This window comes from Pogona vitticeps, chromosome 3 (genome assembly GCF_051106095.1).
Source record: "Pogona vitticeps strain Pit_001003342236 chromosome 3, PviZW2.1, whole genome shotgun sequence".
Classification (NCBI taxonomy): Eukaryota; Metazoa; Chordata; class Lepidosauria; order Squamata; family Agamidae; genus Pogona; species Pogona vitticeps.
Genome location: NC_135785.1, coordinates 321,813 through 334,649, shown reverse-complemented (window position 1 = coordinate 334,649; position 12,837 = coordinate 321,813). Strand labels below are relative to the sequence as shown.

The 12,837-nt window shown below is 54.4% G+C and overlaps 1 protein-coding gene across 1 annotated transcript; it reads right to left on the bottom strand.

Annotated features, from left to right (window-relative positions):
• Window positions 1–177: 177 nt before the first annotated feature.
• Window positions 178–4,059, bottom strand: APOD (apolipoprotein D). Its single transcript, XM_020808523.3, has 5 exons — window positions 3,929–4,059; window positions 2,989–3,144; window positions 2,609–2,730; window positions 1,907–1,995; window positions 178–729 (listed from the first exon to the last, which is right to left on the bottom strand). The coding sequence occupies exons 2-5, from the start codon at window positions 3,109–3,111 to the stop codon at window positions 494–496; spliced, it is 570 nt and encodes a 189-aa protein (XP_020664182.1). The 5' UTR covers window positions 3,112–3,144; window positions 3,929–4,059; the 3' UTR covers window positions 178–493.
• Window positions 4,060–12,837: the final 8,778 nt, after the last annotated feature.

The window sequence follows — 12,837 nt, the reverse complement described above, 5'->3', positions numbered from 1 at the left end:
ACAGAGCAGGCCTGGGGGGAGGGTGTTGCTCTGAGCCCCCAGCCCCTGCTGTGTTTGTGGGGGGGGGGGTCATACTAGGTGCCCAGGAAGCTCCCTTCCCCCTCCCCCAATTTTTGTGCCCAGGAAAACAGATCCAGATCATCACTCAGAACAGAATAAATTAAGCAAAATTACGAATTGCTTGATGAGCAGAATTTATTTTGAGAAGAAAGGCTGAAGTTTCCTGGAATGTACTGTGGGTCCGAGCAGCCCCCCTGTCCAGCTCCACGCCGCCGGTCCTTTTTCCTCCAGGAATGACTTGACCACCATGGGGAGGGGCGGGGGGGAAGAGGCAGAACTCTACAAGGGGCTTCAAGCGCAAGCAAGAGAGAGAGAGAGAGAGAGAGAGGGCCCTTTCTCCTGGCAGGCCCGAGCGATGCTCCCACCCTTTGCTCAAGGAAGCCCCTACGGGAGCAAGCGTACAAGGAGCAGCGGCACAGGCCGGGGGGGGGGGCTACATGTCAGGAGGGCAGTTCTTCTGCTCCGTGGGTCTCATGAGAGTTGTGTCGATATTGTAGGACTGGAGGACGGCCTTCAAGCGGTCCACGGTCTCCGGGTGCAGCTCAGGTGTTCTGGACAAGATCCAGGCATAATCTGCGTGGAACATCCACAGGAAGGGGGTGCAGGAGTAGACCAGGGCGTAGTCCTTGTAGTCTGTGCTGAGGACCCAGTAAGGAGCTGCCGGCATCACTGGAGGGAAAAGAGCCGCCGCCGCCGCGTGAGAGAGCAGGCAGGGATCGGCAAGCCCCTCCGGGCTGGAGCAGGTGCTGTCCCCCCCCACCCGTGCCCCCCCAGTGGCCTGAGAGGGCTCGGGGGGGGGTGTCACTGGGCTGAGGGGGAGGTCCAGGCACGCCCTCCCCTCCCCTCTATGGGAAAAGGCCTTCCTTTTGCACAGAACAGCGCAGGGCCACCAAATAAAACGGATGCCCCTGTTCAACCAGTCGTCCCTCGCTGAGGATCTGGCCCTCCTGGGAGCCAGGCTGGCTCTTTTGTGGGGCATAGCCTGATTTACGCCATAAAGCAAAGCCCAGCGGCTGGCTTAACAGGTCACTTCAGCATGTGATCAAAGGAGGAGGATCCTTATGGAGGAAAGCCGGCACCCCTCTGCTCTGAAATCAAGTCAGCCCTCCTGGAATCTACTCCGTCTGGCGGCTGAGGTTCCTTTTCTCCAAGAGCGCCCGGGACGCCTACCCCAGCTGGGATGGCTGGCAGAAGAGGTCCCCTGGCCACCAGTCCATTTTCTGGGGCCCCTTCCAAGTGCTGCTGATGGCCTATGAAGCCCTATGGAACCTGGGCCTACTACAGTAGAAAGAACCTGGGTCTCACTCCCAGTGTGTGGGAAGAAGCCTCTCCCTCCGTCCTGAGTCGGAGCCCACCGGCCTTCTGCTGGACAAGCAGCCCTACATTGGGCGGCCCAGTCATTCCGACCCTCTCGCCCACAGGACAGGCGATGGTGGAGGTGGGTGAGGGGTGGCAAAGGGCAGCCAACCTGCCAAGGGGTGAAGCAGGCCCTCCCCTACACACACAACACACACACACACACAAGAAAGGCCAAAAAGGGGTCCTTCTGCAGGCGAGCCCGGGCATCTAAAGGAGAGCACAGCCGAGGGAGGTGCATGGAAGGGGGCCGAGCTGCCAGGGGAAGGGGCTTCAGCTGAAGCCGAACGGGAAGGGGTTCATCAGAGAGGCCCTGCTCCACCGGATCCAGACGTCAGCAGACCTTCCCCTCATTACCACCACCACCAACAACAACCACCACTGGGTCGTGGGCAGGAGCAATGATTCAGGGAAGGGCACAGTGTTGTGGCATGCTTTCCACACTCACGGCAACTGGTTTCCAGCAGCGTCAGGCCACCTGCCTACTTACTCCAATTAAATTTCACGTGCAGCTTAGCCGGTTCGTTGTGATCTGCTCCGAAAGCTTCCCCCTCAATGTGGTTAATGGAGCCGTCCATCCTGTGTAAGGGAGCGAGGCAAGGCGTTCAGAAAAGGGGGGAATGGCCCAACCGCCAGAGGGGAGCATTTGCAGGAAGGTGGGGGCCAGGTTGGCTGCCCGCTGGAGGCATGTGGACTCCTCGGGAGGAAAGGATAAGGGGGATATTCATGGGCAAGCAGGAAAGCCCTTGGAGGGTGTAAGTTCCAGTCCCCATTTCTGGCACTGACCGCCCCCCCCGCCACTCTGTCTGCCTCCCACCTGAAGCACAAAGGGAACCGAGCTCTCTCTGCTCCTCTTACTCCAGGGTCAGTTTCTTGGCACCCCTCAGAGAGTGGCCCCGTTTGCCCTGGCCCATCCTTCGGTTGCACAAGGCAGGACTGAGACGGCTGGGCGGTCAGTGTGGCAACAGTGGCTGCTCTCAGGGATAGGCCCCTGCCCTGGGGAGGCCGCGGTGGGCGCATGCACCAGCCCTCCCTCCTTGTGCCATGGCAGGGCGAGAGAAACAAGGGCCCGGCGGGGGGGGGGCAGTCCCCTCTCCTCAGTCCTGGCCGTGCTGCCCCAGGCGGAGAAGGGGGGGGAAGGACTTATTTATTTATGTTATACCCCGCCTCTCTGGTGCATGAGCACTCTTACCGAAGCTCTTGGTTCACCACTCTGATTCTCCCGTCGGCTTTCATGGAGTAATTTGCCTGAATGCAGTGGCCTTTCTCGAAGGTTGATGGCAGCTTCTCAATCTCATACCATTTCCCCAGGTACTGAGAGAGAGAGAGAGAGAGAACACAAGATGACCGTTGGCAGCACTGAAGGGCCTGCGTTGCATAGCCATTATCTGAGGACTCCCCAGCGCGGCAGCTCCGTCTTGAACAAACCCCCCCCCCCCGGTCTGACCTGCTTTTGGAGAACTTGCATGCCCCCCTCCCGGTCTGCTCCTTCACGGCCCCAGAGCCCCGCTCTGGCAGGAGGAGCCACCCAGGAGGGCAAAACCCAAGAAAAAGAACAAGACCTCCTCCTACCTTGTGGATGTGGAAGGGCTGCTGCACTGGGGGGTCCGGGCACTGCCCCGCATGGAAACTCTGGCCCTGGGCCACACCAAGGATCCCCAGGAGGGAGGTCCACAGCATCAAGCTGCCCGGCATAGTGGCGGGCAGAGGCAGAAGGGCCCTTTCCTCCTGGAGGAGGGGGAGAAAGAAGGGGGTGAGGTGGCGGGCCTCGCCAGGGGGTGGGCCGGGAAGCCTCAGCGCTGCCGGGGGGGGGCTTCAGTGAAGGCTCAGCAGCACCCCTTCTGGATGGGGCACCCCACAGCCAGGAACTGATGCAAAGGTCAGAGCCCAAAGGCAGCCGGGGAGACCCTCCATGGAGAAGGAAACGGAGGCGAGCCCCCCCCCCATGGCCTGGGGTGTTTTTATTGCCAGATGTCTCCCCTCAGAGCAGGGGAAACAGTAAATCTTAATAAGGGCAAAGGCCAGGGAGGTCAGCCAAGCATTTGCCCCCCCCAGGAGTCCAAGTCTCTGCTAAAAACGAGTTCCCCCCCCCGCAAGAGAAAAAAGGGAGGGGTGGATGGTTTCTGAGTCACGAGTGGAGTCCGTCACTAGAAAAAAAAGCCAGACACTCGAGTGTCCGGCGTGACTCAAGTCTGACTTCACAGACGGTCCCGCAACTCAAGTCCCCCATTCTTGGCAAGGGGAGAACTTCACCAAGCAGAGGGATTGTAGTAAAATGGGGTTGGTGGCGGGGGGGGGGAGAAGAGGCGGTGTGCGTTCAGAGCTGCAAACTATCCTGCAAAACCAATGCCAGCCACAGCCGGATGGCCCCTGTGTGGCTTCCGGCCCCTTGAGATGGGCACCAGCGGTCACTGTTCTGGCCCGGCTCCCTGACCCCAAGCTGTGTAGCGGAGCCCCACAGGCAAGCCCCACGGGGCCCTCCTCCACCCTGGAAGGCCACCTTCCGACCCACCTGAGCTAAGGGATGCGCTCTCCTCCGGGATGCCTCCTCGCAAGCGTTGGGACGGCTGCCGAGCCCTTTCCTGAACACCTGAAAGTGCTGCTCCTTTTATCTGCATCATCTCCATCGCATCAGGGTCATCATCACAGTTCACTTGATGATCCCCAGGACAAGCCACACCCTCCCCTCACATGCACGCTCTTGCTCTCGCTTGTCCCTTTGTTGTCAGGAGCTGGGGCCCATCCCGGGTGCCTGCAGGGCATGCGCCAGGCTGTGAACATCAAGGAAACCCACTTCCTTTCTCCTGCCGCCCGCCCAGGCCGGAGTGAACTTTCCATTTTCAAATAAAGGGGAAGGGGCTGCATCTCCTTGGCACCCCTTGCCTGCCTGGTGCCGAGCCCTCCCTGGCTCAGAAAAACAGCAGAAAGACTCTGAGCACAGGCAGGCAGAGCTGTCCTCCTTCACCCACCTGGCATGGAGGCCACCTTCCCGGGCTGTCTTCCCCTGGTCACCATATTTTCCTTGAACGATGGTGCCCCGAACGGAATGCAGTATTCCAGAACGGAGATCAAAATGGAATAAGGAAGCATGCAATGACCGGACAGTAGAGCTGAAAGGGAGCCTAAAGGGGGGGGGGTCCTTGAGTCCAACCTCTGGCCACAGGTAAAGCATCCCTGACAGGTGGACCATCTATCCTCTGTTGGGAAGGCTCCAGTGAAGGAAAGTCCACTGCCTTGTGAGATGATCTGTTTCACGGTCCAACTGCTGTTACTGTCATGGAGGTCCTCCTAACAAAATCTCCTCTTGAATTTTGAATTCATTATTTTGGGCCCTGTCTTTTGGAATCGCAGGAGACAAGCTCACTCCATCATCCACATGACGGCCCTTCAGATGCTTGAAGATGGCCATCACATCACTTCTCCGTTCTCTCTTCCCTGGGAAGAGAACATAACCAACTCCCTCACCTGTGCCTCTTAAGGACTAGTTTCCAGACCATTCTCAGTTCTTCTCACCCTATTCTGGGCCCAATCCACTTTATCAGTCTCCTTCTTAAATTGGGGTGCCCAGAACCAGACACACTGTTCCAGGTGAAGTTGGACCAAAGCACCAAAGAGGGGTACTCGTAATACATACTTCCCTTGACATTACACTTTTGTATATTTAACCCAGGCATGTATTGCCCTCCCTCCCTCCCTCCCTCCCTCCCTCCCTCTCCTTCCTTCCTTCCTTCCTTCCTTCCTTCCTTCCTTCCTTCCTTCCTTCCTTCCTTCCTTCCTTCCTTCCTTCCTTCCTTCCTTCCTTCCTTCCTCCCTCCCTCCCTCTCCTTCCTTCCTTCCTTCCTTCCTTCCTTCCTTCCTTCCTTCCTTCCTTCCTTCCTTCCTTCCTTCCTTCCTTCCTTCCTTCCTTCCTTCCTTCCTTCCTTCCTTGTTATGTTTAGCCCAGAGTCTACTGAGACACTTAAATCCTTCTCTCATGTACTACCATCAAGTTCATCCTATATTTGTGCATTTCATATTTTCCTGACTAAATGCTGAAATTTATGTTTTTCCTTTGTGAAACTCAATTTGTCTGGAAAGAGGGAGGGAAGGAGGAGCACAAAACCGCAGGGACAGCAAACATGGTGACATGGGGTGTCACAGCCTAAGGAACACCTGAGACATGGAAAGAGGGCCTTCTTTGGGAAGAACTGGTCTGAGCAGAGGCTGAGCAGAACGCCTTTCCCAGCCTTGGGTGTTGCCCTCGTCACCGAGCAAGGTATGCAGCACCTGCCAGGTGCAGACTTCCTGGGCAGGAGTGTGGAAATCCTTCGCACCTGCTGCCTTCATCAGACGGGAGATGTGCCCAGGCCTGGCCCAGGAATGCGGGTCCCTCTTCGACCCTGAGGAGCTCCTGAAGGCTACCGTGGGCTTGCCCACTGCCAGGTGGGAGCACGGCTGAGGCCTGGCATGCGGAGAGAGCCTGCAGGTCCTGCTCTTTTCCCAGACTGAAGGTGCCTCTCTCTCTCTCTCTCTCTCTCTCTCTCTCTCTCTCTCTCTCTCTCTCTCTGGAAGGCCTTGAGGTGAGCACAGCAGGATGACAGGCCCTCACTCAGAGAGGTCAATCCCAGCAGTCTGGTGAACTGGGGGGGGGGGACTGTTGAGGCAGGGCAGGGCTGAACCCTCACTGCCTTTAGTCTGGAGATTGTAGCTGGAGATTGATAAACAAACAGTCAAGGAATACCTACCCCACATCTCCAGGGCCGGATGAACTGCATCCGAGAGTACTAATGGAACTGGCCGAAGAACTCTCAGAACCACTATCTATTATTTTCTTGAAATCTTGGGAAACAGGGGAGGTGCCAGAAGATTGGAGATAGCCAATGTTGTCGCTATCTTCATAAAGGGCAAAAAAAGGAACCTGGGAACTATAGGCCAGTCAGCCTGACCTCAATCCCTCAATTCCTGGAAGCGCCTGGAGAAAGCCCGTGGCTGGATCCAGGCAGGTGGGCAGCACCCACCCATGAACAGCCTTGCCCTTGATGCTCCCCAGACAAAGGCCCTGGGGGAGCTTCCCGCCATGGGCACCAGCCCATGAAGGAGGACCCACCTATAGACAAGACACAAGACGTCACTTTTTCATAGGCAAAATGAAAAGACAGCAACTCACCCGTAATTACCGATAGTAACATAAGGTTGTTTGTTGTTGTTTAGTTGTTTAGTCGTGCCCGACTCTTGGTGACCCCATGGACCAGAGCACACACCAGGCCCTCTTCTCTTCCACGGCCTCCCGGAGTTGGGTCAAAGTCATGTTGGTGGCTTCGGTGACACTGTCCATCCATCACATCCTCTGTCGTCCCCTTCTCCTCTTGCCATAGCAGTTTCCCAACATCAGGGTCTTTTCCAGGGAGTCTTCTCTTCTCATGAGGTGGCCAAAGGATTGGAGCCTCAATGCAACCCCCCTGGAGTAGGAATTAGCAAGCCACTCCAGTAATCTTTGCCAAGAATACCCCACAAACATGATACTGGTTGGCAAAATGGCAAGAGAAATCCCTACCAACGCATTTCACCTTGGCTGAACCAGAAAAAACCGCCTTGATACCAGCCTGGACCTGACCTGTGGCAGGCAGGCAGGCAGGCAGCCGGCCGGCGGGGGTGGGGGGGTGGGGGGGGAGATCAGCACATTCCTTTCACAGAGAGACACCTGCCGCCCGGGCCACGCGGAGGAGGAGGAGGAGGAGGAGGAGGGCGAGGGGAGCAAAGAGGAGCTGCTGCAAAAGAGAAGCAGGGCCTGGAAGGAGGTGGGCCACCCTCCCTCTCCTGTGCGCACGCGCACACACACACACCGCATCCAGGTCCTCTCTTAACTCTCCAAAATAGCCAGCAGAGACACAACCCTCCCTGGGCTAAGCCAACGGGACAGGAGGGGTGACCCACCCGGGGTCTGGGGGAGGGGAAGCAAAGGCCCGGCTGACGCCAGTCTTCCAAAAGGCACAGATCCTTCTCCTGCAAGGAGGCAGAGGAGGGACGCCCAGCCCAGCTCAGCCCTAGGAGGGCGGTCCGCGGCTTGACCCAGCAGCAGCCTCCAAGCTGGGTGGCTCCCTGGTGACTGCTGGAGGCTGGGGCCCCGATCCCAAAGCACCCCACATGGCCAGGGAGGGGGCGGCCCGTCCTTCCTCCCTGCCCCACCCTGAGCTGGAGGAGCACGCAGAGCTCGGAAGGGGGGGCAGCGGTGGGAGGATGGTTGCTGGATGAGGAGCGGGATTGAACCATAGGGACAGTTTTGGATTCCGTGGACCATTAGGTCTCTCTCTCTCTCTCTCTCTCTCTCTCTCTCTCTCTCTCTCTCACACACACACACACACACACACACACACACACACACACACACACACACACACACACACACACACACACACACACACACACACACACACACACACAGCTTCCTCAAAGTCATCCAGAAGTGGAGACCTCCCTCCCTGTGGGTCAGTTGAGGGTCTCCGGGTGCCACGTGGCAGAGAGTGGGCGGCGGAGGCAACAGGGGCAGCTGGATATGGCTTTTCTCTCTTGCCACGCGGGGATCCCACTGCCATGCCACCCTTCCCCTGAAGAAGGGCCCCAGCGGCATGGGGGGGGGGGAAGGGTGTTGGCCCCTGGTCCTGCTTGCCCTTCGGAACAAGGTGTTACATACAGCACTGATGTTACCTGTCTGTCATGGGTTTGGAGGGAAAGTTCCATCCTATGGGGAGTGGAAGGCGGGACATCAGGAGGAGGGGCTGTACTGTATAAATATGTGATGCCTGTGTGGTGAAAGGGAGATGCTGAGAGACACTGGGATGTGACGAAGCAGCAGCTGGGAAGAAGAAGCTGTTGTGGGAGTCTGTGTGTCAGACAGGGTACTTCTGTGTGTCAGAGTACCAACCTGATAGGTTCAGGTGTCTGTTGGTTAGCCAGAACTGATAGGTTCAGGGTCTGTGCTTCAAGTTAAGGGTTCTGTGTGAACCAAACTGTATGCTTGTATGAGTGAGAATAAGCCACGTTACTTTATTTTATTCACCTGATTGTTTATTTTTCCCTGTGTGTATTTAAAATAAACCTTATTCTTTTTATTGTTTAAAAATCCATCCCTGGTCTGTGTGACTTCTTAAAGGGAATGGTTGGTGGCAGCTTAGTGTAACTGTGTGACATATCCCAGTAGGTCTGGGTTTGTCACATTGATTGGTGTCCAGCGTGTGGGATACGACTGGTCCAGTTGTCCAGTGGTCCAGCAAAGCCTTGGCAGGTGTGCCCAGAGCAAGGGGGGTCTAGTCAGGGACAGTCTGAGGCGCGTAGGTAATCTTCTAGGTGTACCTCACGGGGAGGTGCGCTAGTAGAAGAACGTGCCAACTGGGGAGACTTAGATTAAGGTGCTCTGAGGCAGCCTAGTTTTGGCGGGAAAAAGCTGAGGCAAAACTGCGTAGCAACAGTGATCTAGCTTGCCAGCTGAGAGGCCCAGCAGAGGGGGGTAGGCTCTGACTCGATACTGTTGCAAGCTAAGTGCTGAAGAACAGCAGCAATCTCTGGGGAGAGCTGGTTCTGAGGCAAGAAGGAAAAAAAAAAAAAGGAAAAAAAGTGGTTGTTTTATTTTGAGGCTTGACTTTTTAAAGCAGCCTGTTCTGAGGGGGGATTATGCCCTTGACTCGAAGCCAAATGGCCGAAATGAGTGAAGTGAAAGACCCCCAGATTGACCAAGGTTCTGAGGATGAATTTGGCTCAGTGCAGGGTGACAGCACAGGAGAGCAGAACCCAGAGCTTAGAAAATTGCTCATAGCCCAACAGCATGAACTGAGGATGAGGCAATTTGAAATGGAGGAAAGGGAAAGAGAAGGAAGGGAAAGGGAGAAACAACGGCAATTTGAATTAGAGAGAGAGAGAGAGAGAATGGAGAGGGAGGAAAGATTGGAGAGAGAGAGAATGGAAATGGAGAGGGAGAGAGAGAAAATTGCTCTGGAGAAAGAAAGAATGGCCTTTGAATTAAAAAAATTGGAACTGATGAACCAGAACAATAATAATAATAGGGATTCTGAGGGAGGCCAATTGTCTAAAGCTGACCTGAAGAAATTCCCTGTGTACCACAAGGGAGATTGTCCTGAGGTGTTCTTTTCCTTAGTGGAAAGAGCGTTTGTGGACTTCTCAGTGAGGGAAACTGAGAAGATGACCATCATGCGGTCTTTAATCAGTGGTAGCCTGGCTGAGGTTTATGCCGAGATGCCTGAGGAACTGATGAAAGATTTTGCAGAGTTTAAGAAACTGGTGTTTGCCAGACATGGGATAAATGCAGAGCAGCTGAGACAAAGATTCAGGTCCCTCACCAAAAAACCAGAACAGACTTTTACCCAAGTGGGGGCCCAATTGGTGAGGCTGCTTGGGAAATGGCTATCGCAGGAAGGGACAGAGACCTATGAGCAGCTTAAAGATTTGATAGCGCTGGAACAGTTCTATTCAGTCCTGCATGGGGAATTGGAATTCCAGGTGAGGGAAAGGAAACCGAAATCTGTGGCAGCAGCCGCAGAGATCGCAGATTTTATTTCCCAAATAAGAAAGCCCTTGGGTGAGGGGAAATCTGTAGGTAAACCCAAAGAAACCTACAGCAAGTACTCTCAGGGACCAGGGAAAAGCCAGCAAGGGGGAGGGGCCCATGGTGAAGGGAAGCCCTCAGACATGAAACTAAGACCTCAGATTTTGGAGGGAAAACCAAAACAAGATGAGAGAGAATCAAAATACACCAGAAAATGTTATTTCTGTCAGGGAAAGGGTCATCTAATCTCAGAGTGTGAGAAATTAAAGCAGCTAAAAGGAATGGTGCCTCAGAATTCTGGTGGGACCAAGCCAAAAGCTGTGTTCTGTGTCCAGAGAGAGCAAGGCTCAGTGTCACTGAGGGAGCCGGTTGCCATGACTACTCAGTCTGGAACAGCTACCTCTGCTGATCAGGCTGAGGAAAATGGTCCTCTTGTGGAGGTAAAACGCTGCTTGCTGGTGAAAACAGATTCTCAGTTGTTTGAGACAGCTGGGGTGGACGTAGGAATACTTGACCGTCAGTATAGGGGGCTGCGGGACACTTGTTCCCAGGTAACCCTGTGCCATCCAGATATTATTCCTAGGGAGTTTATAATCCCAAACGAGAGCATGAAGGTGGCAGGGATTGAGGGGCAGGTAATCTCTCTGCCAGTAGCAGAGGTACCTGTCAACTTTCAAGGCTGGAGGGGAGCTTGGCGGCTAGCGATTTCATCGACTCTGCCAGCAGCCGTGCTCGTGGGAAATGACCTGGCTGAACATGTGAAACGGGTGCTAGTGATTACACGCTCACAAGCCACCACGGGGACAGTTCAGGGGGGTAATGATGAGCCAGAGACGGAAGCAGAGGGGAGTTCAGAAGCTGTGGTGGAAACCTTAACCACAGACAGCAGATTTGGACAGGAGCAAAAGGCAGACGCCACTCTCCAAAAGTGTTTTGAACAGGTGACTGACGCCCAGCTAACACCTGAAACCCCAGTGAGATTTCTGGAGAAAAAGGGGATTTTACATAGAGAAACCCTGAGGAATATCTCAAAAGGGGGAGATGGGATCAGAAGTCAGCTGGTGGTACCTGAAAAGTATCGCCCCATGATCTTACAAAGGGGGCACTCTGACATGTTTGCTGCACACTTAGGGGTGAAAGAGCCCCTTGATTTGATCAAACAAAATTGGGAGCAGATCACCCAGGATGACCCACAAGACGTTGTAACATACATAGACACCTTGATGAATGACCTAAGGAGAAATCTAGAGCTGGCAGCAGAAAACCTGCAAGCTCAGAAGGTCAGACAGAAAACATGGTATGACCACAAAGCTAGAGAGAGGCACTTTGACCCAGGGGAGGAAGTGCTTTGGCTTAGGCCCTGCAGAGAGAATAAACTGCAGCTCAAATGGGCAGGACCATATAGGGTCATTTCCAAGATGTCAGACCTGAACGACCTAATAGAGCAGGAGGAGAACCAAGCAAGGAGGGTGGTTCATGTGAATGCCCTAAAACCCTACTACAGAGGGGAACAGAGGGTTTTATTCGCGATAAAAGCAGCTGAGAGTGAGGAAGCTGAATTACCCTTCTGGGAGGGTAGAGGGGAAGTAAAATACAACCCAGAGGAGGTAAAGATCAGTCCTGCACTCACCCAAGACCAGCAGCACGAACTAAAAATGCTGCTTAGTAAATATCAACAGGTGTTTTCCAACAAGCCGGGGATAGTGAAGGGAGTGATGCATCGGATCCACACAGGGGATGCACCCCCGCAGGCAGTATCCCCATACCGAGTAACGGGACCCTATAGGGACAAGGTGCGGAAGGAACTGGACGAGATGCTTAGGGAGAACATAATCGTCCCCTCTTCTAGTCCTTGGTCCTCTCCGATAGTCCTTGTGGACAAGCCTGATGGGAGCATTAGGTTTTGTGTCGATTACAGGAAATTAAACCGTGTAACCACTCCTGATGCCTACCCAATGCCCAGGCTAGACAACCTGATTGAAACCATAGGGGGTTGTCGGTTCATCTCATCATTGGACCTGGTAAAGGGATATTGGCAATTAAGAATTGATCCCAGGGATCAAGAAAAGACTGCCTTTTGCAGCCCTTTTGGTCTCTATGAGTTTCGAGTCCTGAGCTTTGGTCTCAGAAATGCACCAGCCACATTCCAAAGGCTGATGGACCAGACCTTGGCAGGGCTCAGTGACTTTACAGTGGCCTACATTGACGACATAGGGATCTTCAGTAATACCTGGGAAGATCACCTGTTACACCTGGAGTTAGTGCTGCAGAGGTTAAGTGCAGCAGGGCTAACAGTAAAGGCCAGCAAGTGTCAGCTGGGTAGCCCAGAAATAAAATACTTGGGTCACATGGTAGGGGGAGGAGTGATAAAACCCCTGGAGGCCAAAATAGAAGCTGTTCGTGATTGGCCTAGACCCAACACCAAGAAAAAAGTCAAATCATTTCTTGGGTTGGTGGGCTACTACAGAAAGTTCATCCCGAGGTTTAGCGAGATTGCGGCTCCGCTGACCGATCTGACGAGGAAGACGGCTGATGACCGCATCCCGTGGACCAGCGACTGTGAGGTGGCGTTCCAGAGGTTGAAGGAGGCGTTAATCAACTATCCTGTGCTGCGGGCTCCAGACTTCGACCGGGAGTTCATCATCTACACCGATGCGTCTAACAGCGGGGTAGGAGCAGTTCTGTGCCAGGAGGATGAGAATGGTGACCAGCATCCGGTGTCCTACCTGAGTAGGAAACTTCAAAAAGGTGAGAGACATTTGGCAACCGTGGAGAAGGAGTGTTTGGCCATAGTCTACGCGATCCAGAAGGCCAAGCCTTACATCTGGGGAAGACATTTTATTCTGTGTACTGACCATTCACCATTGCAATGGTTAAAGACAATG